At 35.4% G+C, this 23,673-nt stretch overlaps 1 protein-coding gene across 1 annotated transcript in view; it reads left to right on the top strand.

The window, feature by feature from the left end:
* The window catches only part of WDR7 (WD repeat domain 7), a 129,965-nt gene extending 106,949 nt beyond the window's left edge, over positions 1-23,016 (top strand). The window contains exons 15-19 of the mRNA XM_021713839.1: positions 1,665-2,434; positions 3,775-3,863; positions 18,272-18,370; positions 21,047-21,165; positions 22,843-23,016. Coding sequence (XP_021569514.1) covers positions 1,665-2,434; positions 3,775-3,863; positions 18,272-18,370; positions 21,047-21,165; positions 22,843-23,016 — 1,251 coding nt within the window. The remainder of the gene's footprint in view (positions 1-1,664; positions 2,435-3,774; positions 3,864-18,271; positions 18,371-21,046; positions 21,166-22,842) is intronic.
* Positions 23,017-23,673: the final 657 nt, after the last annotated feature.

Raw genomic sequence — 23,673 nt, forward strand, 5'->3', positions numbered from 1 at the left:
CCACTCACCTCAGCCTCCCAAAGTGCGGGATTATAGGCTGAACCACCGAGCCTGGCTCTAAAACTGTTTAAATTCAGGCCTGCGGTGTGTGGATTTGACTTCCACTATACTGTTTTTGTGTTTATTGTTAGCAAATTTTATAAATGGCATCTTGTGGTTATTTTAACTGTTACTTTCTTAACAGCTAATTTGTGCAGATTTCCCCTATATTTATTCACTATTTATGTTCTTTGACTATTGCCATTTTTAAAAATTTGGGTTTAGTATTTTTTAATTGAATTTTAGAATATGTAAATAGATTGCCATTGTTAATCAGTCTTATTTCTGGCACATTTTATTCCTGTTTCTTACTTGCCATTTAACATTTTTTTTTACGGTAGTGAATTTTTCATTTAGGTATTCTTAGACATTTTTTTCTCATCTCAAGATCACATATTCACCTGAATTTAGTGTTTCAGAATTTTGTATTTTCTATTTTTAAAAATAATCTGTGATAATGAAAGTTTTTTAGTAGAAGAGTGACATGACTAGATTTGTGCCTCAGAAAGATGTCTGTGGCTCTGAGGAGGTCATGCACATTGGAGTAAGAGGAGCCTAGGGATAGTGAAGCCTGTCTCGAGGAGCGAAGAGAAGGGTCTGATTTTCTGTGGTGACAGTAGGCCGGAAAGGAAGATAAACGAGTCCCAACTGGTGAATCAGGAGGCACAGCAGGTCTGTGAGAGGGTGGAGATGAGGGCCTGTGAAACACGAGACACCTCAGGACACTGGGTTATGAGCCAGTGGAAGCACAGGGTTGAAACGCCTTTGGAGGCTGGTCTGGCTGATGACGGAAATCAGGAAGCCATCTCCATGGAGGTGATAGTCCCAGGGTGGGAGGATGCGTGAGTTATCAGGGCCGCTGACTGAGCGAGAGGGATGGTCAGAATTAGACGGCTTGCTAGGAGGTATTCTCCAGGATCCTGGCGAGGTGGCTTGTTATTTTTCTTCAAATTTTTTCTCTCCCTCCCCATCTCCCTCAGCAAAAACAACATCAGTTACTGCAAAGAGTTTAAGGATGGGAGGGACTGAACAGTTTCCATTGGATTAGTCTACTACTTTCAGTAAATGTGGCTAGAAGGGGAGAGAAATAGAAGAGGGGCATGGTCAAAGGATAGCACTTTTTTTTAGGATCTGGCTTGAATATGTTCTCTCTGTTGAGGGAAAGGGATTTTGGAAAAGGGAGGAAGTGAAGGTAAACTAGATAAAGGAGGGATTTGATGGTGCGGCAACTTAGAAGGATCGGTAGCCATGATAAATGGATTATTCTTTCAGGTGGAACAGTAGTTCATTCTCAGAGACAGGATTTGTTTGTAAGTTATTGAAATTAATTTTAATCTGTTATAAGAGTAATCTGTTATATGGCTCCCTGCTTCAATAGTAAGCTCCTTTTTCATTGGTTATTTAATTGATTGACAATTTTATCATTGTTTCAGCATAAAGTTCTTCTAACTCATGTCTTTTACCTGCTGCTCATGGGCAGTTAGCGTGTTACTTTTACCGATACAGGCCCCTAAACAGATAGCTTAATAAGCATGTTAATTTCTCTGATTATTTATTGTTCATTAATGAATGTATAAAATTAAATGCTTTTAATTATAACTATCTTTAAAAAATATTTATTGCAGGGGAATTTACCTAAATATTCTCATAACTCTCTGATGGTTCAAGCAATAAAGACAAACCTAACAGACCCGGACATACATGTGCTTTTCTTTGATGTGGAAGCACTGATTATTCAACTCCTGACTGAAGAAGCCTCTAGGCCGAATACGGCACTTATTTCCCCAGAGAATTTGCAAAAAGCATCTGGCAGTTCAGACAAAGGGAGCTCTTTTCTAACTGGCAAACGAGCAGCCGTTCTCTTCCAACAAGTGAAAGAGACCATCAAAGAGAACATAAAGGAACACCTTCTTGATGACGAAGAGGAGGATGAGGAGACGATGAGGCAGAGGAGGGAAGAAGGTGACCCTGAGTATCGGGCCAGCAAATCGAAACCCTTGACTCTCTTAGAATATAATTTAACTATGGACACTGCAAAGTTGTTTATGTCCTGCCTTCATGCCTGGGGTTTGAATGAAGTCCTGGATGAAGTTTGTCTTGATCGCCTTGGAATGCTGAAACCCCATTGCACCGTGTCATTTGGTCTGTTGTCGAGAGGCGGCCATATGTCACTGATGCTTCCTGGTTATAATCAGCCTACTTGTAAGCTGTCACATGGGAGAACAGAAGCAGGAGGGAAGCTGCCAGCAACTGAGGGAGTAGGAAAGGGAACTTACGGAGTGTCCCGAGCCGTCACCACACAGCATCTTCTGTCTATCATTTCTTTGGCAAATACTCTAATGAGTATGACCAATGCAACTTTTATTGGTGATCATATGAAGAAGGGCCCTACCAGGTGTGACCATGATAGTTTGATTTTATTCTTGTTTCAAAAAAAGAAACCTATTTTTTTTTTGTCATTTCTTCATTTATTTTGTCACTGTTTCTTGACTTCATACACCTTTAGCGCTTTAGTGTCATCTTGGTGTTTCCCCTTTAAGTTTTAAAACACAGGTCTCCAAAATGCATGGTTTAAAAGATAATAAAATTATATAATCTTGTATATATATACATTGACGTACTTAGTAGCTATTTAAAAAGACTTTGAGAAGGTGAGGATGGGGACAAAGAAAAGAGTTTGGAATATATGTTGGTCATTTAGACTAGCTCTTGAGTAAACATAATAATAAAATTGTATCTACTGAAAGTTTGCTTAGCATTCAGTTCAAAGTATATGTTTGGTTAAAATCCTTCTTCTCAATGTCATATTTATGTAATGAATAATATGTGTTCGGTAATTTGGGTTCAGAAATTTGTGAGAAGTAGAGTCATTATTTTTCAATAGAGAAAGAAATTTTTTTAAATGCAAGAGAATACTGTTTTAATATTTCTAGACTACAGGACTGAATCATGATTTTCTGTTTTCTCAAAGTTATAAGACAACTTTTTATTATACTCTACTGAGAGTTGATCATATCGAGAATTTAAAAGAAATCCAACAAGTACTTATGTAGCATTCACTTTGTGCTGGTTTCTGATAACAAACACTTTATGAAAACTAACTCATTAGTCCTCTTAACCCCATTAGGTAGATGCCTTAATTATTCCTTTATTACAGATATGAGCATTGAGGCACAGAGAGGTAAAGTAACTTGCCCAAGGTCACATGGCTAGTAAGTGGTAGAGCTAGAATTAAAAACAGAGACAGTCTGCCTCTAGGGTCCAATATTTCTTGATATTTCATTACCTATTTCCAGTTTTAGGGCCAAATACTTTAAAACTCAGTAAATGTTTCTATAAATTCATTTGAACCAATGCTGTGGGGTAGACAGAAATCTCACCCTGCTAACATTGAAGAATGGAGGACTAAGTACGGTATTTATCTTTCAATGGTAGTACATTGAAGTGTTCATAAATATTTGTTAAACTAATATAAAGCATAAATTGTAAATATAAAATTCTTACTGGCTTCTTGCTAATCATTTACTTATTTTACCATGTTAAAATTGGAAATGGAAAATGTTAATAGGTACAAAACAAAAAAAAAATCCATCTTTTTGGAAGGGTAAATTGAAAATGTTTTTTCTGTTTCTGTTGTGATTCACTTGGATAGAAAATGTAACATTTTAAATAGGTCTGGAAATCTGACAATGTGAAAATATATATACATGCATTTTTTTTTTCTTCTTTTTAAAGGCCACCTAGACCAAGCACCCCAGACCTTTCTAAGGCAAGGGTTTCCCCTCCAACTTCCAGTAATGTTGTGCAAGGACAGATTAAACAAGGTAAAATTAAATCCTTTTAAGTAATTGACATGACATTTCAGCTCTAGAAACTGAGGAGGCATAGCTAATGTATAATCATAACATTTGTTTGTCTCAGATAGTTAAAAGAGGGAAAAGTTGTTATATTCCAGATGTAAATATGGCTAATTAAGATGTCAGTTAAAAATAAATCAGATTTATTTAGAAATTGATAAATGAGCATATTTCGTATAATTTTATTGTACTGTCTTTGGTCTAATTTTTATGCATTAGGGGCACCTTAACTTGACAACACTAGAATTTTGATTGTGTGTACCTTTAGTTTAAAAGTTATACCTATTTTAAACTACATTTAGAAATGTTTAAATTCATAGTTCTGTATTATAGGTCATCTCCTACCATTTCCCAGTAATTATGCATTGTGATTCAGAAGTGAAAATTCTTGTCGAACTATTCTTTTCATCTTCTCTATTTATTTATTTATTTATTTATTGAGTTGGAGTCTCACTCTGTCACCCAGACTGAAGTGCAGCGGCCTCGACCTTCTGGACTCTGGAGATCCTTCCGCCTCAACCTTCCAAGTAGCTGGAACTACAGGCGTGTGCTACCACGCCTGACTAATTTTTTATTTATAGTAGAGATGAGGTCTTGCCAAGTTGCCCAGGCGGGTCTCGAACCGAACCCACGGGCTCAGGCAATCCACTCACTTCAGCCTCCCAAAGCGCAGGACTACAGGCTGAGCCACTGAGCCTGGCATCTTCTCTTTTTAAATTGAATCATTATATACCTTAATTTTCATCTATAGCTTTGTTTTTCATGAGGGGAGAAAAGAAAGGTTGAGTTTATCTCTATCTTCCTTTCTTTCTTTATTAATTTTTCTTATATATTTCTGAATATAATTAATATACTCAGATATTTTTGAGTACTGCATATCTCTTCTACTCCTATTAAGACTGATAAATGAACTAATCAAGAGAATTGAGCAGTCACATCTGCTGAGAGAACTTTCCTTTAGGTCAAGAGTTAGGGCTGCCTCTCACAGAATGTAATAAAGAGAAGCAAAGAAACAAGAAGTAAAGAAGATGAGTTGGAAGGTTCTGCTGCTTATAAATGGTGACATCTTGGAGCTTTCCTTTCCTCCTTAGGTTTTTTTTTGTTGTTGTTTTTAAAGTTTGCATGCTTCAAGGAGTAGTTCTACAAGGTTTGTCGAGAAACAATAGGCCCTAACTTCATACTTACAATTTCCTCCATTTCCTAGGACAAGTACTTTTCTCTGTCTTAGATGATTGCTTAGCACTTACTTTAACACCCTAAAATGGAATGCCTCGTTTTCAGTATTAGGCAGTGTCCGTCGGTTCTCATTATGGAAGAGATGCTCCCACACTCTCTGTGCCGTTCCCGGCCTTCCTTTCCAACCCTACATAGTCACCCTGTCCTCTAATTAAAGTTATATGATCATTATGTAATAACTCATATATTTAACTATGTGAAAGTTCTGTAATTGTTTTGGCAAGATAACTTTTCATACTTGTGTCTGTGACATACAATATGCGTATAAAAAGTGCGTCAAGCAGGACTGTACAGTGATTTTTACGAGCTGAGCACTCATGTAGCTGCAGCCTTGGAGGATCTCTTAGAGCATTGCCAGCACGTCAGCAGCATCCTGCATCTTCCCTCCCACTCGCCAGACCTTCCCCTCCCAGAAGTAACTGCTATCTTGACTTTTGTAAAGCCACTTCTTTGCCTTCTTGTATAGTTGTACCCCCTGAGTTTAAATTCCTAAACACTTCAGTTGGTTTTGCCTGTCCTTTGAGTTTTATATAAATCCCGTCCTTTATACAGTATGTGTTTGTTTGTGTTTGGCTTCTTTTGTGAGGTTATCAGTGTTCCTGCATTTGACTATAGTTCGTTCATTTTTGTTGCTGTGCACGTGTTCTGTTGAATAAATAGATAGCAATTTATTCATTCCTTTTTTTGTTAACAGACATTTGAATTATGTCCAGTGTTTGGTTTTCATGAGTGAGTTTTCTATGAACATTCTTGTATTTCAGTGCTAGTGTACATTATAAGCATTTCTGTTTTATACATACTAAATGTCGAATTTCTGGATACATGTATCTTCAGCTTTAGTAAATAATGTTAAAATGTTTTCCCAAGTGTGAAACTGACTTACATTCACCAAAATAGCTAAGGTGAAAAAGAAAATATTAAGTGTTGTTTAGGAAATACAGCAACAAGAACTCTTATATATATAACTGGTGAGGTGTCCTAGCCAGCACTCAATATTTTCCATCTTTTTTGGTTTAGCCATTTTTATGTGTGTGGTTTCGCTCATGTATTTAATTTGCATTCTCTAATTACTGGTGAGTGTGAACACCTTTTTGTATGTTTATTATTCACTTCTATATCTTCTTTTGTGAATTATTTGCTCAATTCTTGCATGTTTTTCTATTAGGTTTTTTTTTTTTTTTTTTGAGTTGCAGTCTCACTCTGTCGCCCTGGCTGGAGTGCAGTGGCACACTCCCAGCCACTGCAGCCTCGACCTGCTGGGCTCTGGCAATCCTTCTGCCTCGGCCTTCCAAGTAACTGGAACTATAGGCACGCACTACTATACCTGGCTAATTTTTGATTTATTGTAGAGAAGAAGTCTCGTCAAGTTGCCCAGGCGGGTCTTGAACCCATGGGCTCAGGCAATCCACTAGACTCGGCCTCCCAAAGTGCTGGGATTACAGGCTGAGCCACCGAGCCCGGCTATTAGGTTTTTAAAAATTAATTTATAGGTATCCATGACTATTCTTGATATATGCTTTTGTTATATATATTGCAAATATTTAATTTCCTTTTACTCTTGTCTTTGATATTTAGCATTTCTTAATTTCAATGGAATCCAATATATCAATATTTTCATTAAAGATTAATATTTTTGTGTCCTGTTTAAGAAGTTTCTTCTACCCCAATATCGCATATCTTTATATCTGTGTGTGTGTGTTTTGTCTAGAAGCTTTGTTGTTTTACCCTTCTCATTTAGATCTACAATCTGCCTGTAATTGAATATTGTGCATAATGTGAAGCAGGAATCCTTTTTCATTTTTCTCCCATACAATGCCAATGTGATCCAGTGTTATTAGTAAGGAAGATAATTTCCCCATTGCTTTTCAGTACCACTTTTGTCATAAATAAATGTACTTTATGAAGGTCTGTTTCTGGGCTGTTTGAGTCCATTGATTGGTTTGTCTTGCCTTGTATCTTAATTACTATAGCTCTATAATAAGACTTGATATTCAGTAGATGAAATCTTCCTGCCTTGTTCTTAAAATGTATCTTGGCTATTCTTGTTCCTTTGAATTTCAGTATAAATTTTGGAATCAGTTTCTCAGTTGGCACAAAAACCTGTTGTGATTTCAAGAGCAGTTGTTTTGAACTGGTAGATCAATTTGGAGAGAATATCTCTTTGGAATTCATGCATTCAATACATCAACAAGATATAGCTCTACGTTTATTTAGGTCCCTTTATCATAACTCTTATAGTTTTATGTATAGAGAGGTCTTATATGTCTTTTAGATAGATTTATTCCTAGATATTAGATTTTTAAAATATTCTTAAAAAGGTAAAATTAAAATATTTTTACAATGATTTTATTTGAACTGTTTTTCATTTCCTGTGTTCCTGGTATAGAAGTGCAGTTGATTTTCGTATAGTCACATTATATCAAACAAACTTGCTGAATCTACCTATTAGTTGTAATAATTTATCTGGCAATTCTTTTGATCATAGGGACAATCATATGGGATAACCTTTTCTAATACTAGTCTCAAAGAGAAAACTTTTAACCTTTTGTAATTATGATGTTTCCTATAGGCTTTTGTACATAGTTTAAAAGAAATTAACTACCTCTTCTTTCTTCTTTTCTAAGGATTGATCATCAGAGTATGTTGGATTTTGTGTCATACTTTTTAAAATGCCTATTATGATAATTGATAACTTTTGTTTTTCCTCTGTTAACGTGGTAAATTTAGAATGTAAGCTTAACCTTGCATTCCAGAATAAAGCAAACTTGTTGTGATATATTGTCTTATGTGTTGTTGTGTTTGATTTAATTTTTTTTATTTCAGCAAAAGATTTTATTTCTTTTAATGCCCTTAGAAGTTTTTAGATTATTCAGATTTCAAAAAATACATTGGGAATTGTTTCCTTTTTTTGCTTTTTTCAGGAAGAGTTTGTGTAAGATTGACACACTTTCTTTCATAAATGTAGTGGAATTTGCTGGGTTTAGATCTACAGTTTTCTTTGTAGGGAGTTTTTAATTCTGGGTTCAATTTCTCTCATTGTTAATTTGACTTTTCAGATTTTTTTCTTCTCGTGTCAGATTTGTTAGGTAGTATATGTTTAGGAATTTTTTTAGTTCTAAATTTTCACGTGTTTTGGCTTTTGAGATGATAATGTTGTCTTATCTTTCAATCTCTCTTGTGTCTGTATTGATGACCTCATTTTTATTCCTGATTTTAAAAAATTTGTGTCTTCTCTTTTTTTCTCTTTATTGGTCTTACCAGAAGTTTATCAATCTTATTATTATTATTATTATTTTAATGAACCCACTGTGGCTTTTAAAAAATCCTTTCTGGTACATAGTTTTTCCCATTTCATTAAGTTATTTTTACTTAATTTTCTTACTTTTTTTTAATTCAATATGCTGAGTTTATTTTGACCTCTTAAGATGGATGGTCACGTACTAATCTTCCACTCCTCTTTGTGTGTATGTCAAAAATCATGTCATCTGTGAATAGAGATAATTATACTTCTTTTCAGTGGGTATGCATCTTATTTTATTTTATTTTTCTTGCCTTATTATGTCTGTTAGGACTTCAAGAATGATATTGAATTGAAAAAGTTAGAGCAGACATTCTTGATTCATTCCCAATCTGAGGGGTAAAGCATTTAATCTTTTATTATTTAAAATATAGTTTTAGCTGCAAGTTTTTCTCAGATGCTCTTTATCAAGTTGAGGAAGTTCCCTTCTATTCCCAGTTTGTTGAGATTAAAAAAAGTTATGAATGAATGTTAGCTTTTTTTTAGATGCTTTTTCTAAAACTATTGAAATGATTGTATGATGTTTCTTCGTTTTCTTAATACCACAAAATATATTGACTTGAGTTTTAAGACAACCTTGCAATACAGACCACACTCCATCATGATGAATTACCTATTTTATAGATTGTTAAATACAGTTTGCCAAAATTTTGTTGAGTTTTTATGTGTACAGTCATGAGGGAGTTTGGTCTTTAGTTCTTATTTCTGGTAAGGTCTTTGTTCAATTTTTGTAATAGGATAATGCTGGCTTCACTGAATGAGTTAGGAGATGATCCCTTTTTTCGTATTTTCTGGAAGGTTTTGTATAGATAAATATAATTTATATTTTTTATTTCCTTTTTTCCTGATCAGTCTGTCAAGTAGTTCAGCAATTTTATAGATCTTTTCAAAGAACCCTCTTTCTATTGATTGATTTCTACCTATTATTTTTCTGTTTTCTATCTTATTGATTTCTTCATTGATTTTTGTTATTTTTTTGTACGTTTTTTGCTCTTATCTTTTTAGTTTCCTAAGAAGGTAGAAGCTGAGGTCATTAATTTGAGACTTTTTTCTTTTCCAATATAGGCATTCAGTGCTACAAATTTCTCCCTAAGTATTGCTTCTGTGGCCTTTCACATATTTTATTATGTTGTGCTTTTAATTTTCCTTTTGTTTTTTTCTCTTGGGCAATTTAGTAATGAGTTATTTAAATTTCTAAACATTTGGGGTATTCTCCATGGATCTGTTTGTTTTGGGTTTCTATTTTTGAAACAGATCTGTCTACTTTTGGTTTTCTATTTTTGCATGGTTTGAATCCCTTGGGAAATTTTCAGTTCATTGTATTGATTTCTTTCTTTTTTTTTTTTTTTTTTTGAGTTGGAGTCTCACTCCGTCACCCAGACTGGAGTGCAGTGGTACGCTTCCGGCCATTGCAGCCTCGACCTGCTGGGCTCCCGCGATCCTTCCACCTCAGCCTTCCAAGTAGCTGGAGCTACAGGCGCGTGCTACCACGCCTGGCTAGTTTTTGATTGATTGTAGAGATGAGGTCTTGCCAAGTTGCCCAGGCGGGTCTTGAACCCGTGGGCTCAGACAATCCACTCACCTCAGCCTCCCAAAGTGCGGGATTACAGGCTGAGCCACTGAGCCCGGCCATTGTATTGATTTATTTATTGACAAATAAGATTATATATATTTATAGTGTACAGCATGGTTTTTTGATATATGTATACATTGTGGAATGGCTAAATTTAACTAATTAATGTAATCATTATCTCTCATATGTATCATTTTTGTGTATTAAGTACATTTAAAATCTATTTTCTTAGCAGTTTTCAAGCATAGTCATCATACTGTACAGTATGAATCCTTCTGAATTTTTGGAGACTTGTTTTATGGCCCGAATGCGGTCTAACTTGGTCAATATACTGTGTGTACTTGAGAAGAGTGTGCATTCTTCTGTTGTTGAGTGGAGTATTTCATAAATATCAATTAGGTCAAGTTGTTTAGTGTTTAAGTTTACTATATGCTTGCTGATTGTTTCTGCCTGCTTGGTTCCGTCAATTAGACAAGGGTATTAGCTGTAATTGTGGGTTTGATTATTTCTCCTTGCTGTGTGTGTGTGTGTGTGTGTGTGTGTGTGTGTGTGTGTGTGTCTGTGTGTGTGTGTATGAACTCTGTTGCTCAGGCTAGAGTCAGTTGAAGTGCAATGATGTGATCATAGCTTCCTGCAGCTTTGAATTCCTGGGATCAAGTGATCTTCCCACCTTAGCCTCTTGAGTAGCTGGGACTACAGGCAAATACCACCTAGCTCAGCTAATGTTTTTTTTTTTTTTAATTAGTGTATCACTCCATTGCTCAGGCTGGAGTGCAGTGGCACACTCACGGCCACCCCATCATCAACCTGCTGGGCTCCGGTGATCCTTTTGCCTTAGCCTTCCAAGTAGCCAGAACTACAGGCGCACGCTACCAGACCCAGCTAATTTTTTATTAACTGTAGAGACAAGATCTCACCAAGTTGTCCGGGCTGGTCTCGAACCCGCAGGCTCATGCAATTCACTCGCCTCAGCCTCCCAAAGTGCTGGGATCTAAATTTTCATTTTTAGAGCTGATGTCTCGCTGTGTTGTTCAGGCTTATCTTAAACTCCTGGCCTAAAGTGATCTTTCCTCAGCCTCCCGAGTAGCTGGGGTCACAGTCTTGAGGCACTGCACCTGGGCTTCTTGTTTTTCTATCCATTTTTGCTTCGTGTATTGTAAAGCTCTTTTACTAGGTGTGTACACTTTTGGAATTGTTCGTGCTTCTTGATTATTTAACTCTTGTCATTATGAAATGTCCTTCTTTGTCCTTACTGATATCCTTTGCTTTGTGGGTTTTTTGTTTTTTTAGTTTTTGGGGTTTTTTTTGCGTCAGGGTCTTTACTCCTGTCACCTTGGCTGGAGTGCAGCAGCACCATCACAGCTGAACACAGCCTTAAACTCCTGGACTCAGGTGATCCTCTTGTGTCAGCCTTCTAAATAGCTGGCACTGCAGGCATGCACCACCACACCTGGCTAATTTTTTGTATAGAGACGAGGTCTCGCTATGTTGCCTAGGCTGGTGTTGAATTCCTTGGCTCAGGTGATCCTCTCACCTCGCTTTCCAAAGTGCTGGGATTACAGACATGAGACACTGCGCCCGGCCTTGCCTTTGTTTTTGAAGGGTATTTTTTCCTGTATAAAATTCTAGGTTGACTGTTTTTATCTTTTTTAGTACTTTAAAGATGATACCCTAGTGTCTTCCTGCTTGTGTTGTTTATAACATAAAATCTGATGTCATTCTTCTCTTTGTTCCTCTGTTTGTAAGATTACTTTATTACTCTTGCTGCTTTTAATAATTTTTCTTTATTACTAGTTTTTAGCAATTTGATTATACAGTGCCTTAGTTTAGTGTTCTCTGTTTTCTTGTGGTTGGAGTTCTTTGAACTTATTTTATAGTTTTCATCAATTTTGAAAATTTTTCAACCATTGTTTCTTTCTGTCCTTCCCTTTCTCCTCTTTCCAGGGGACTCAAATTACATGTTCATTAGGCTGCTTGAAATTATTTCACTGATCAGTGATATTTTAAAAAAATTTTGATTCTAGCTGGGCACGATGGCATGTGCCTGAGTCCCAGCTACTCAAAAGTCTGAGACAGGAGGATCACTTGAGCCCAGGAGGTGGAGGCTGCAGTGGCCATGACTGTGCCATTGCATTCCAGCCTGGGTGACAGAGTAAAACCCCGACTCAAAGAAAAATTAAATTTTGATTATTTTTCCTCTCTGTGTTTTGATTGAGATAGTTTCCACTGCTATGTCTTCAAGTTTATTAGTCTTTTCTCAGCAATATTTATAACCTGCCATTAATCCCTTCCAGTATACTTTTAATCTCAGACATTGTGGTTTGTGTCTCCAGAGTTTTCACTGGGGTCCCTTTTTCTTCCAAGATTAAAAGAGATTGGGCACATTCAGAGTTGTATGACTGTAGACTGGGTCTTTTTTGTTTTTGTTTTTTAAAATATATCTTCCTTGTCTCTACCTAACTTCTTTGAATATATGGATTGCACTTGTGATAACTGTTTTAGCATCCTTACTTATAATCGTTAAATCTCTGTCAGTTTTGGGTTGGTTTAAATGGATTATTTCCTCATTATGCACTGTGCTTTCCTGCCTCTTTGTATGACTGGTAGTCTTAGCTTAGATGGCAGATATTTGAATTTTACCTGATTGGGTACTGGATATTTTTGAATTCTTCTTAATCTTTTTGAGCTTTGTTACGGTATGTGGTTAAGTTATGTGGAAATTTTTTTTTTCTGATTTTGTTTTTGTGATGTTAGGTAGTTTGGAGTAGTACTCTAAGGTGAATTACTCCCCATTGTTAAGGCAAGACCGTCCTGAATATCCAGTGCCCGGTGAATTGGGTTTTCCAGTTAGGCTTGTGGGAGTAGGCACTGTTTGGACCCTTCAGATGGCTTTCTCCCAGCTCCTACTAGGTTCTTTACACGTATGTGCTGACGGGAATTCTGCCGAATACTTGAGGGGGACCCTCTGAGGGACACTGACCTTTGCTGCTCTCTCCTCTCAGTCCCAGGGATTCTAGCTGCCCTGGTTTTCCGAGCCTCTCAGCGTTGCCTCCTGAACTTAGGGAACCACCAGCTGCTGCTCACTTCATTCTCCCTGTATCTTGGCCGAGACGTTCCCTTAAGGCAGTGAGCTGGGATAAGCGCCGGGCTCACTTTGTCTCTCATCCGTCCGTTGAGGGAGGGTGTGCAGGTGCTGGTGAAGTGGAGTCTCAGGATGACAGCCATGTGGCAGACACATGCAAGGGCATGGAATGACTTCCAAAGAGGCGGTTCATGGAAACATAACACTGATCTGTGGAAAATCGTTGAGAGACGGTCAAAGGGTTTAAGAAGAAGAAATAGGTACATAGAAATGAAAAAGTAGGAAAATGACCAAAACAAGATAATTTCTCAATTCAGAAAAAAAATAGCAAGTTGTTCAAGAAAGGAAATATTATCTTGGGCCAATGTTGAGCAGTATGTCTATACAAATAGAGGCACTTATCTTTCTCTATGAATTTCTATGTATTTCTGTAGAGATGAAATACACATAATCTTGATATAACCAAAGATTATGATGCAGTTATTTGGGAACTTGAGGTAAAGAAAAGGAAGTTAGTTAGGAGCTATAATTTGTCAGAGTTAAATCATCATCTTGCACAGTATTGGTTGAAACCGAATAGCTTATTTTTTAATTTGGTGAGTCAAGAAACAGTAGGATTAGCATATTATTTAGTGACATGGAAGTAAATACTGGAGGAAGTAGTGAAAAGGGTTGAAAATGCTTGCCTCTCAGGAGCCATACTTGGGGATGGACAGGGGAATCCTGTCTTTCCAAGTGATCTTTTTTAGACTGTTTGACTCATTAAACAGTGTGCTGGTGTTATTGCCTTTCATGTTGCATGAGCTTCCTACTTCCTTGGTGCCTTAAAATATGCTAAACTATGCATATAAAATATGCATAGAAAAATAAGCATTTTAAAAATCAGTAATTAGATGATTCTGTCTCATCAAGCATATTTTGCAGAATTATTTACCGGACTTAGTTGCCTAAGTAGAAATAGGACCCCATATGAAGGCACTTTGATTTTTATCTGGGTTCAATAGTATGATGCTAAAAACAGCATTAAAATAGGGTTCTAAGTCACTACACACATTCACACGCAAGGCCCGATGCTTCCTTTCTTTAGAGAGGAAGGTTTAAAGATCATTAATTACTAGTGTATTTGTTTTCTGACCTTCTGGTCATGATAATAGATTTATTGATACAGCTTTTTGTCATCATTTTGGCATTAGGAAATATCAAATGGGAATTTTTCAGATAACCAAAGGAATTAGAAGGAGAATTAGAGTTTTCTTGCCAAGATTGCATTCATAGCAAAGTTACTACACTATGACAATTATATGAAGCGCTGGAGATACCATATAGTCTGCCTAATCAAACAGGATGTTGCATCTAGGTTTGTATGCCAAAAGTCAGGCATTAAAAAGGTGGTCATGAAACTGGAATTAATGATTTATCCTAATGTTTCGTGTTGATTTAAAAGATGGCTAGAATGTCAATCTACAGATCTAAGACATCAAAGTTTAAATACAAAGGAAGCGTATCAAAAGGTGAACATTGCTCTATGATGACTATTCTAGACGCAGTGCCCAGTGCCTTTGTGTTAAGTATGTGGTGTTGGATCTATGAAGTTTCCTAATTTATCATTTTTTCATGTTTTTTCTTCTTCCTTTCTCCTTCCCACCCTCCTCACCCTCCCCACAGTATAATGATTACCATGAAATACTTTAAAGTGATTCATTGTGAAATAATCCTGTTTATTTTTAGTGATGAGCCTTGAATAAACTTTACTTCTTTAAGCATTGCATTTTTTGGTACTTTTTAGAGGTGTTTTTTTTCCCCTATGAAAAATGTATTGAAAAGGGCTATTTACGTTTAGGTACAAGGAGGCTAATAAGATTTAGACCAATATGTAGGGAGTGCGTGCCACCCAGAGTATGTTAATTTTCTGTCCCAGATATCTTTTCTTTTCTTTCCTCTCTTCTTCCCTCCCTCCCATCCTCCTGTCCTCCCTTGAGTTGGAATCTCTGACGCCCAGGCTGGAGGGCAGTGGCACGATCATGGGTCACTGCAGCCTCAAACTCCTGGACTTAAGTGATCCTCTTGCTTTAGCCTCCCGATTAGCTGGGTCTACAGGCATGTGCCACCAAGCCCGACTAATTTTTTTATAGAGATGAGGTATTGCTATATTGCCCCGGCTAGTCTCAAATTCCTGGGCTCAAGCCGTCTTCCTGCCTCTTGGCCTCCCAAAGTGCTGGGGCTACACACATGAGCCACTGCACCTGGCGGTCCTATATATATTTCCAGTTTCGCAGTGGGAAGAGGGATAAATGGAATTTCGAATCACATTTCAAATGAAAACTGAAATACACTTGTTCAAAAGCAGAGACGGTGGATATTGTAATCTTGAGTACGTATGTATGTGCCACTTAAAGGGAAGCTAGAACAGACGTGTGCATGTACATGTTGTCACACAAGTTTGTTTATCTTCATCTGTCTTTCCATGTGAGAGTAAGCAGTTGAAGAGGCTCTTAGCTGCAAAGTTTCTTATTTAACGTTCCCTCCCAGGTAAAATAATGAAACAGACAATTCTGTCACTATTTTGAAACTGTGCTAAAACTGTTTTTCCTTACATTTTGCTGACGTTTACTAAGAGAAGCAAATCGATAAGTGATGTAGCAGCTTTTCTATTTTAAGAAATCAAATGCTTAATTATGTTTAATGGTGTAAATCTTTGATATCCAGTGTCACACACAACTTTTCAGATTTATTATTTATTAAATCTTGAGCTTTTATTCTTGGAAATGATAAAATTTTTTGCTAATTTCAGTTGCTGATTTCTCTATATGTGAACAGTTGTAAAAGCTGTAATTTCTCAAATAATTATGAAGGTGTTTCTAGATTTTTCCTTTTCAGTTGTGAGGTAATTTAAGAACAGTAGATCTGATTCCTTGATTTCTATTACAGTATGTTTGTAAAAATTTTTAGGACCCATAGAATTTATTAAAGGATACGCATAAATACATTTTATATATGAAATGTCATTTAAATATGACTTCAAATATAAAATACTCAAAATATGATTTTTTCTCTCCTTAAAAAATAATTGTATATGTTGCACAATATTCTATTATGACATATGCTTGTTCTAGTAGTTCTTTCGGTACCATTTGTAGAACCCTTTTACATTGCACTTAGAGGACTCTAACATTATGGTTCAGACTCTCTACTTATTTGACCTAGTCAGGGTAATGAGCTCTCAATCTTAAATTTTTATTCATTTGTATTGAATTTTCTTACCCTCTCATTCTAGTGTCCTTTCAGAATTAAGGGTAACATCACACATAATTAACATAGCCTTTCCAGAGATGATAATTTCTTCCCTTTTTTTTTTTTGAGTTGGAATCTCACTGTCACCCAGACTGGAGTGCTGTGGCACGCTCACAACCACTGCGGTCTTGGCCTGTTGGGTCCCAGCGATCCTTCCGCCTCAGCCTTCCAAGTAGCTGGAACTATAGGCACACACCACCACGCCCAGCTAATTTTTTGATTTATTGTAGAGACGAAGTCTCGCCAAGTTGCTCGGGCTGTTCTCAAACCTGTGGGCTCAGGCAGTCCTCTCACCTCGGCCTCCCAAAGTGCTGGGATTATAGGTGTGAGCCACAGTGCCCAGCTGACCATGTCTTTAAAAAGTGAAATTATAGAAAAGTCCCAATTGTTAGAAGCTGCCAGAGAAACTTTCTTAACATTTTGTTAGCAAGAAAACTAAAACCTAAAAATTTACTCCTTGTCACCAAGGCTTACCAAATTTTGCTTGGGGAAATGAATATTTTATAGGTTGTAACCATTGAATTGGTAATTAAAATTGATAAAAATAAAATTATTCCACGGAACATAGAAATAGTTGAGATTTCTTTGCAAAATTACTTTATCATGGTGTTTGTAGATCATATGAAATATACAATTAAAAGTAGCTCTATTTATTTCATAAGTACAACATTATAAAATAATTATAATTTCATAAGGAACAAAAATCAGGCCTCTTGTAATAGTAAGGAGCTATGATTCTCCAGATAAAACTTTCATGTGTGTGAGATGTGCTTCTTAGCGTTTATGGAGTTAGAGTTCTGTCTGTGTTACTTTTCACGGATTTCTTTTAATTCTGCTGCTTACCTCACACGCGCCTGATTGACATTATGATGCATTCGTGTGGAAATTATGAAAAAGTTGTTTTCATGCAGCTGTCCTATTGTCACAAAAGAACTTCACTGCATGAAAAGCAAACATATCATTCAGCAGACAATGCTTAATCTGTTCAGGAGCCCAAACCTATTGCTGTGCAATGACAGAAGAAAGGAGAGGGATTAATTTGAAGATGCTTGTGCATGACATATGGTAATTTCTCCATAGGAAGGAAGTGTCAAATGGTGACCTCTAAATCTTAACATTGACCTCCAGTTGTAGAATGTGTGTGCCATACGGTCCTTTTGCTTTTTCATATGATAATTTAAGCTGAAACATTTTCTTGGCAGCATAACTTCTGGGGATGGGGCAGGGAGGGAATTGGTGCATCTATTCTGTAAGAAATATAAAATTCACAGTAATTACTTTTAGTATATAAAACTATCATAAAAATGTTCTTTAAACTCCAATAAATGAAATAAGAGTTAAGCAGTATATAGAGTCTTTATATCTTGGGATATTTCTAATCGAGTTTTTATAAAATGAATACGGAAAATTGAAATGATCTCGGTGAATACTGGTGTGCAGTATTATAATTTGCACCTAACAACAGAGAAGAAATTATTAGAAAAATGTAATTTACAAAATGAAGACTAACAAGCTTTTCCATTATGTGGTACATTTAGAAAATTGAATAACATTCTTGCTGATTCTTAATATGTTGTCATTCTGTCATTATGGCCTTCGTTGTTTTAGAGCTATGTTTGATATCAGTCAACACATCATTCAGCTGTACTATTCATATATTATGACATTAAGAGACAGTTACTTTGCATTGTGGTTGCTACTCAGTAAAATATATCATTTTCTTCCTGCAATCTTTAACGATCATGCCCTTCTGATTAAAGCATTATGTTTCAGTTCTACATTCGTTATGTGTTATGTTTTTCCAACTTTTTCGTTCATCACTAATACTGAGCTTTTTTCCAGAAACTGCTGCACCTCAACTCTCTCCTCTTTCTCTCTCTGTTTTCCTCTGCAAGTCGCTGCACCTGTTGTTTCCGCTCGGTCTGATGCTGATCGCTCTGGCTCTGACCCTGCTTCTGTTCCTGCTTTACATACCTGTTTCTTAGTCAATGAAGGTATTCTCTCTCAACTTCCTAACAACTTTCAATCTGTGCTTTATTCTAACAGACTTGTTCTTCTTTTTTTTTCTTTTTTTTTCTTTTTTTACCTGATTTATACATTCGTCTGCTTTGTTACATATGGTATCCTAAAGTTCCCATTTATAACTTTATTTGCTAATGTCAGTGGAAAGAGCCAGTAATAAAAATGTAATGCTCATTCTGGTCAAGATAAACCATGTTTTGTATCATCTAGAATGCTGTTAAGGAAGTGCAAAGATGCTCATCTTTGATGTGAAGTTGGTGTTAAAGGTGGATTTGTTTGCATAATGGTGTTTGCCATGTGATCGTTCATTGCATTCAAGCTAATGAATTTATTTTATTTGTCGTTACTCTGTGACAGACACACTTTACTGTCTTTACACACCTGTGTGTCCTGGTTAGAGGGGGTTTGAGGGAGTCTCTTAATTCACATTCTGAGTGGAAAAGTCTTCAGATTGATGATTGGCACTAGTGATTGTAGACTGTTAGGGTTTTACCTGTTTATCTTCCTCACTATTTCTGTTTTAAACTGAGGCAAAAATTCATAATTTCAACTTTTCAGATTGAGTTGGACTATCATATTATCTCTGTGGAGTAACAAATGTGGGAAGTATTTTTGGATCTCTGAAAATGTAATTGGGATCTACAAACATTTATTCTACAAGACTTGTCTGGGATTATTTGTACTACCTGGAAGCTTAATGAAACTTATGAGCTCTGATTTACAGCCACTGTTTATTGTGGTGTCAATCTTTACCAGTTTGTGTAATATGAAAAGAAAGAAATTTTATCAAATCTAAAATACTGCTCGGGATGATTCTGGCTCTTCATTAAAAAGGTAATATTATGAGTCCATTCAAAAATAAGAAAGGTTGCAAGGTTTATAAAGAGCAGAACCCATGTAACAATTACCATTCTTTAGGAAGAAAACATTCGTATTTAAAAGTATAACTACATTTTTGGTTCCCTGTCTAGAATCGTACTAAGGTTTGTATGTTAAGACTGGATATTAGCAACAATAATTAGGGTCAAATATGTGAAGTTATTATAAAAGATAATCACTTTGAACCCAAAAATAAGCTGTCAGACTTTGGACCTCGGTGAGAATCATCGTATTAAAATTTAGCTGACAAACACAGCTCATGTTTCTATGAAACATTAAAACAGTTTAGGAAATTACTAGGTAGCAATTGAGATATATATGTATTTACATATATATGTATATAAATTTTATCTCGTCTGTTATAAATAAATTATAGTCTAAAATATGTGTTCTCACCTTAAATAACATCCTTACATATTTATTTTCAGTTGAAAATAAATAATAATTTATTTTCAGTTGATTCACTGAAAGGCTGAATCTTTAGATAGTTGATTTGTCTGTCAGTTTCTTTCTCCTTCTCTGACTCACTCTCTTTTTAACAATTGCAGTGATCATTTTAAATTTTATAGTAGAAGTTTGTCATTATTTTAGAAAACTGCAGTTTAAATTATTTCATGCTAAAATTATTTGTTCACAGATGACTCACTTTGTAACATGGTAGTGGACATTTTCCCCCAACCATTCTTGATTATTTGTGTTTAAATATTATCCCCAGGAGGCAATGGTAATTATTGTGGGTTAATAGTGGCCTCATACATAATTTAGTACGAATGAGACACTTACTGTGTATATATTTTTCACATACCTTTAAAATAGGATTGAAATGATTATTTGAGAATGTCTGTATACTAGTACTTTAAAATATTGCAGTGGTATACAGTGTTTGTCTTTTTTCACATAATCAAGTTTCATATTAATAAGAATTTTGAAAAAAGTATAACTTTTAGTCCCATAGATTAGAGTTAATGATGTTTAATATTTTTTTTGAATTGTCAAGTTTTATGTTACTGGAATATCTAAATTCACTTTTTTTCTCTCAAAATTGGTAATATACTACTTATGTCAGTTATGACTATGATTAAATATTCTATTCATTTTGTTAGAAAAGGGATCTGTGGCTGGGTGTGGTGGCTCCTGCCTGTAATCCCAGCACTTTGGGAGGCCAAGACAGGAGGATTGCTTGAGGCTAGGGAAACATAGTGAGTCTCTGTCTTTAAAAAAACAAAAAAAACAAAAAAAAAGAAGAGGAAGCGAAATAAAAAGGGTCAGTAAGTATTTTAATAAAAGACCCTCTGACAGAAAAAGGGAAGACATCTCTCTTTTGGCTGGCACACACAGATGGCCTTGCATTTGGTGACATGAACCTGTCTTTGGACATCTGTATGAATACCTTTTTATCTGACAGTGGCTTCAAGTCTGTAGCTCTAGAATGTATTTATTTTTGTGTCTTACTTTTTCTCAATATGTGTGTTATTTTGAAGGGACCGAAGGGAAATGTGTTTTCCTTGTGGTTTTGGAAATACTTTATGTGAAAATTTATTTTTGTTTTAAGACTTTGAGAGTTCTTATAGGTACCAAATACATGGGGATAAAACACATTTGTTATAATTCTTTGTACAAAATGCCGAATATTAAATAGAAATAATTTTTAAACATAACTTAGCAAATCTGCTCTTTTTTGTTATTTTTGTATATTATGTAAAGAGAAACGTTTGACTTAGGGAATGCCAGAATGTTTAAAGTATTTATAATGTATTGCATTTTAACAGGGTGGAGCCAGTTGGCTGCTATGCACTGCGTTATGCTGCCAGATCTGCTGGGACTGGAGAGATTCAGGCCTCCCCTTCTAGAGATGCTGGCCCGAAGATGGCAAGATCGGTGCTTGGAGGTAATGTCGAGGTGACAGGGACAGAAACAAAAATGTGATAGGGACAGAAACAAAATATGATAGGGCATTGGTCAGATGTAAATTTTTAAAAATGTCAATGTTTATTCAACTTATCACCTATTCATTCTGTGATAGAAAACACAAATTCATGATTTCTGTGATTTTTTTTTCAGTTTATATATTTGCCATTAATGTTTTCAGCTTGTTTATTCATTTTTTTTTTAATACAGTGACTGTTTGATAAAAAGTCTTATATACTTTATGGAATAGTGTTAGCATTTTGATTTCTGTACAGTTCATACATGCAAATGCACGAACAAATACAGAACCCCCCCTCTCCCAAAATCACACTCAGTGTAATCACATCAATCAAATTCTAAGTGAATAGCTATAGTCCAATGTGTTATTGTAAAAGGAGATGGTCTTGGAATTAGAAGAGACCTTGGTTTAAATATCAGTCCCACCAATTATTAACTTTGTGACCCTGGCCAATTTACTTAACCTATTTGAAGCTCATTTGTAAAGTGGGGATAATAATGTATTCCTCGTGGGATTGCTGTCAGGATCAAATAAGATAATGCAAGTAGAACAGTAAGTGCAGAGCCTGGCACATGGTAGGAGCACAGTAAGTGGTAGCCATTATTTTGTGTTAATGGACTTATGCTGTATTAGATATTAATCAAAATATACTATCACCAGGTACTTGGAAATGTTCTTATAGAGACTTTCCTTATTATGACATTTGACCTGTAGAGCAGTAGCAGTTAGTATTATTCAAGATGCTTCATTTTCCAAATATAAATATGCTTAACACACTTTCCCTTTTCTTGGTCTCTAAGTGGTATTGCAGAGTACTAAAATTATCATGGATTTCATTGAATAATATTTTGAATAATCTTCCAAAGTCATTTAAAACAATTTTTTACTCAGATGCTGCTGAATTGTCTTTTCAGTTATAAAGACTTAATAAATTGGTCCATCACTTAATTATTTTCTTTCACCTCATGTCTGTGGCACTTTTGAGAAAATAAAACTAAACTAAAACTGCAGAATAATAGTTGTATGCCACAGTGAAAGAAAAATGAATACAATTTTGAAAAATAATTTCTTCTATGGAACTAAAAGTAATTGTGCCATTACACAGGACTGTGTTTGCCTATTTGTTAAAAATAAATTGTTGAAATACTCTTTGGGTATACATGAATTTTGTGAATTTTTACATATTTGTGTAAATAGTACCTATTTAGCATATGTAACATGAAGAAATTCACTGGATAAGGTAAGATTTCTTCAGACTAAAAGAGAAAACAAATTTATTAGTTTTAACTATGACTTTTACCAATATTACTAAGATAGAAATTTTAAAATTAAAAATGCTACATTAAAGTTTAGAAATGCTTTGGAAAATGAAATTTTAAACCCAAAGCTGATTGAATATTCAAACATAATTCGTCATTAGCGCTAAAATAATTTTCAGTGAGTTTATTAATTAAAATGTGTGATGATTTGCTGGCATCCACTTTATTCTACTTTTAAGTATTTAATTCATTATTTGATTAGTAGTTTTTATCATGTAAATAAATGTGGTTTTTATGTTTCCCTGCCAGATTTCATGAACTTTCTAAGCACTCAGCTAATCAGCTTCTATTTTTGCACTTGGATCTGTGATCTTTTTAGGTTCGAGAAGCTGCACAGGCCCTGCTACTGGCGGAACTGAGAAGAATTGAGCAGGCAGGCCGGAAAGAAGCCATTGATGCCTGGGCTCCTTACTTGCCTCAGTACATGGATCACGTCATATCACGTAAGCACACTCATACTTTTCTACAAAGCTTTGCAGAAAAAAGAACCTGAATTCACAAATATGTATGCTGCGACCTATCAATAAAAGTGAGTCATTAACTTTAAAGTGAAAAGGAAATATTCTCAAATTCTACTTTTTTCTTTTCTGAGTTTCTATAGTCTGAAGTTTGATAAAATAAAGCAAAAGTTATCTAATATCAAAATATTCACTAATGAACTGACCCTCCTATCAAAAATCCTGCTCTATTTAACACTAACATCTGTCTGTGCCCATTGTGTTATTTTGCTGATGGATATCAACTTGTTAGATACTGATCTGATCATGTGTAAGTGCAAATACGAGGCTGGTTCTCTTGCAGGTTGAAGCTGGAATTGTGCATCCTTAAAAAACAAGGATTCGATAGAGTTATATCTGTGTATTACTAAAGAAGATAAAATTAGCAAGGATTTTGACTGATGGATCTCCAAAGGAATATAATTCGAATAGGTTGGGAAAATTGTTGAGTTTATTTGCAAAGTGAAACCTTTGAAATCATGTTGCTAGGTTAAATGTGCGTTGGGAAAAAAGTGTTATTGTGCTGTCATAATTCTTTTCTTCTCAGAAAAAGTATGCTCATTCTCAATTCATCATTTGATTTACTCTTTATTCTTCTAAAAAACATTGAGAATTAAAATTTTAACCTAAATTATATTGATTGCAAGACAAAT

Source organism: Carlito syrichta, unplaced genomic scaffold, assembly GCF_000164805.1.
Source record: "Carlito syrichta isolate Samal-C Ts95f unplaced genomic scaffold, Tarsius_syrichta-2.0.1 Scaffold304758, whole genome shotgun sequence".
NCBI classification, from domain to species: Eukaryota; Metazoa; Chordata; class Mammalia; order Primates; family Tarsiidae; genus Carlito; species Carlito syrichta.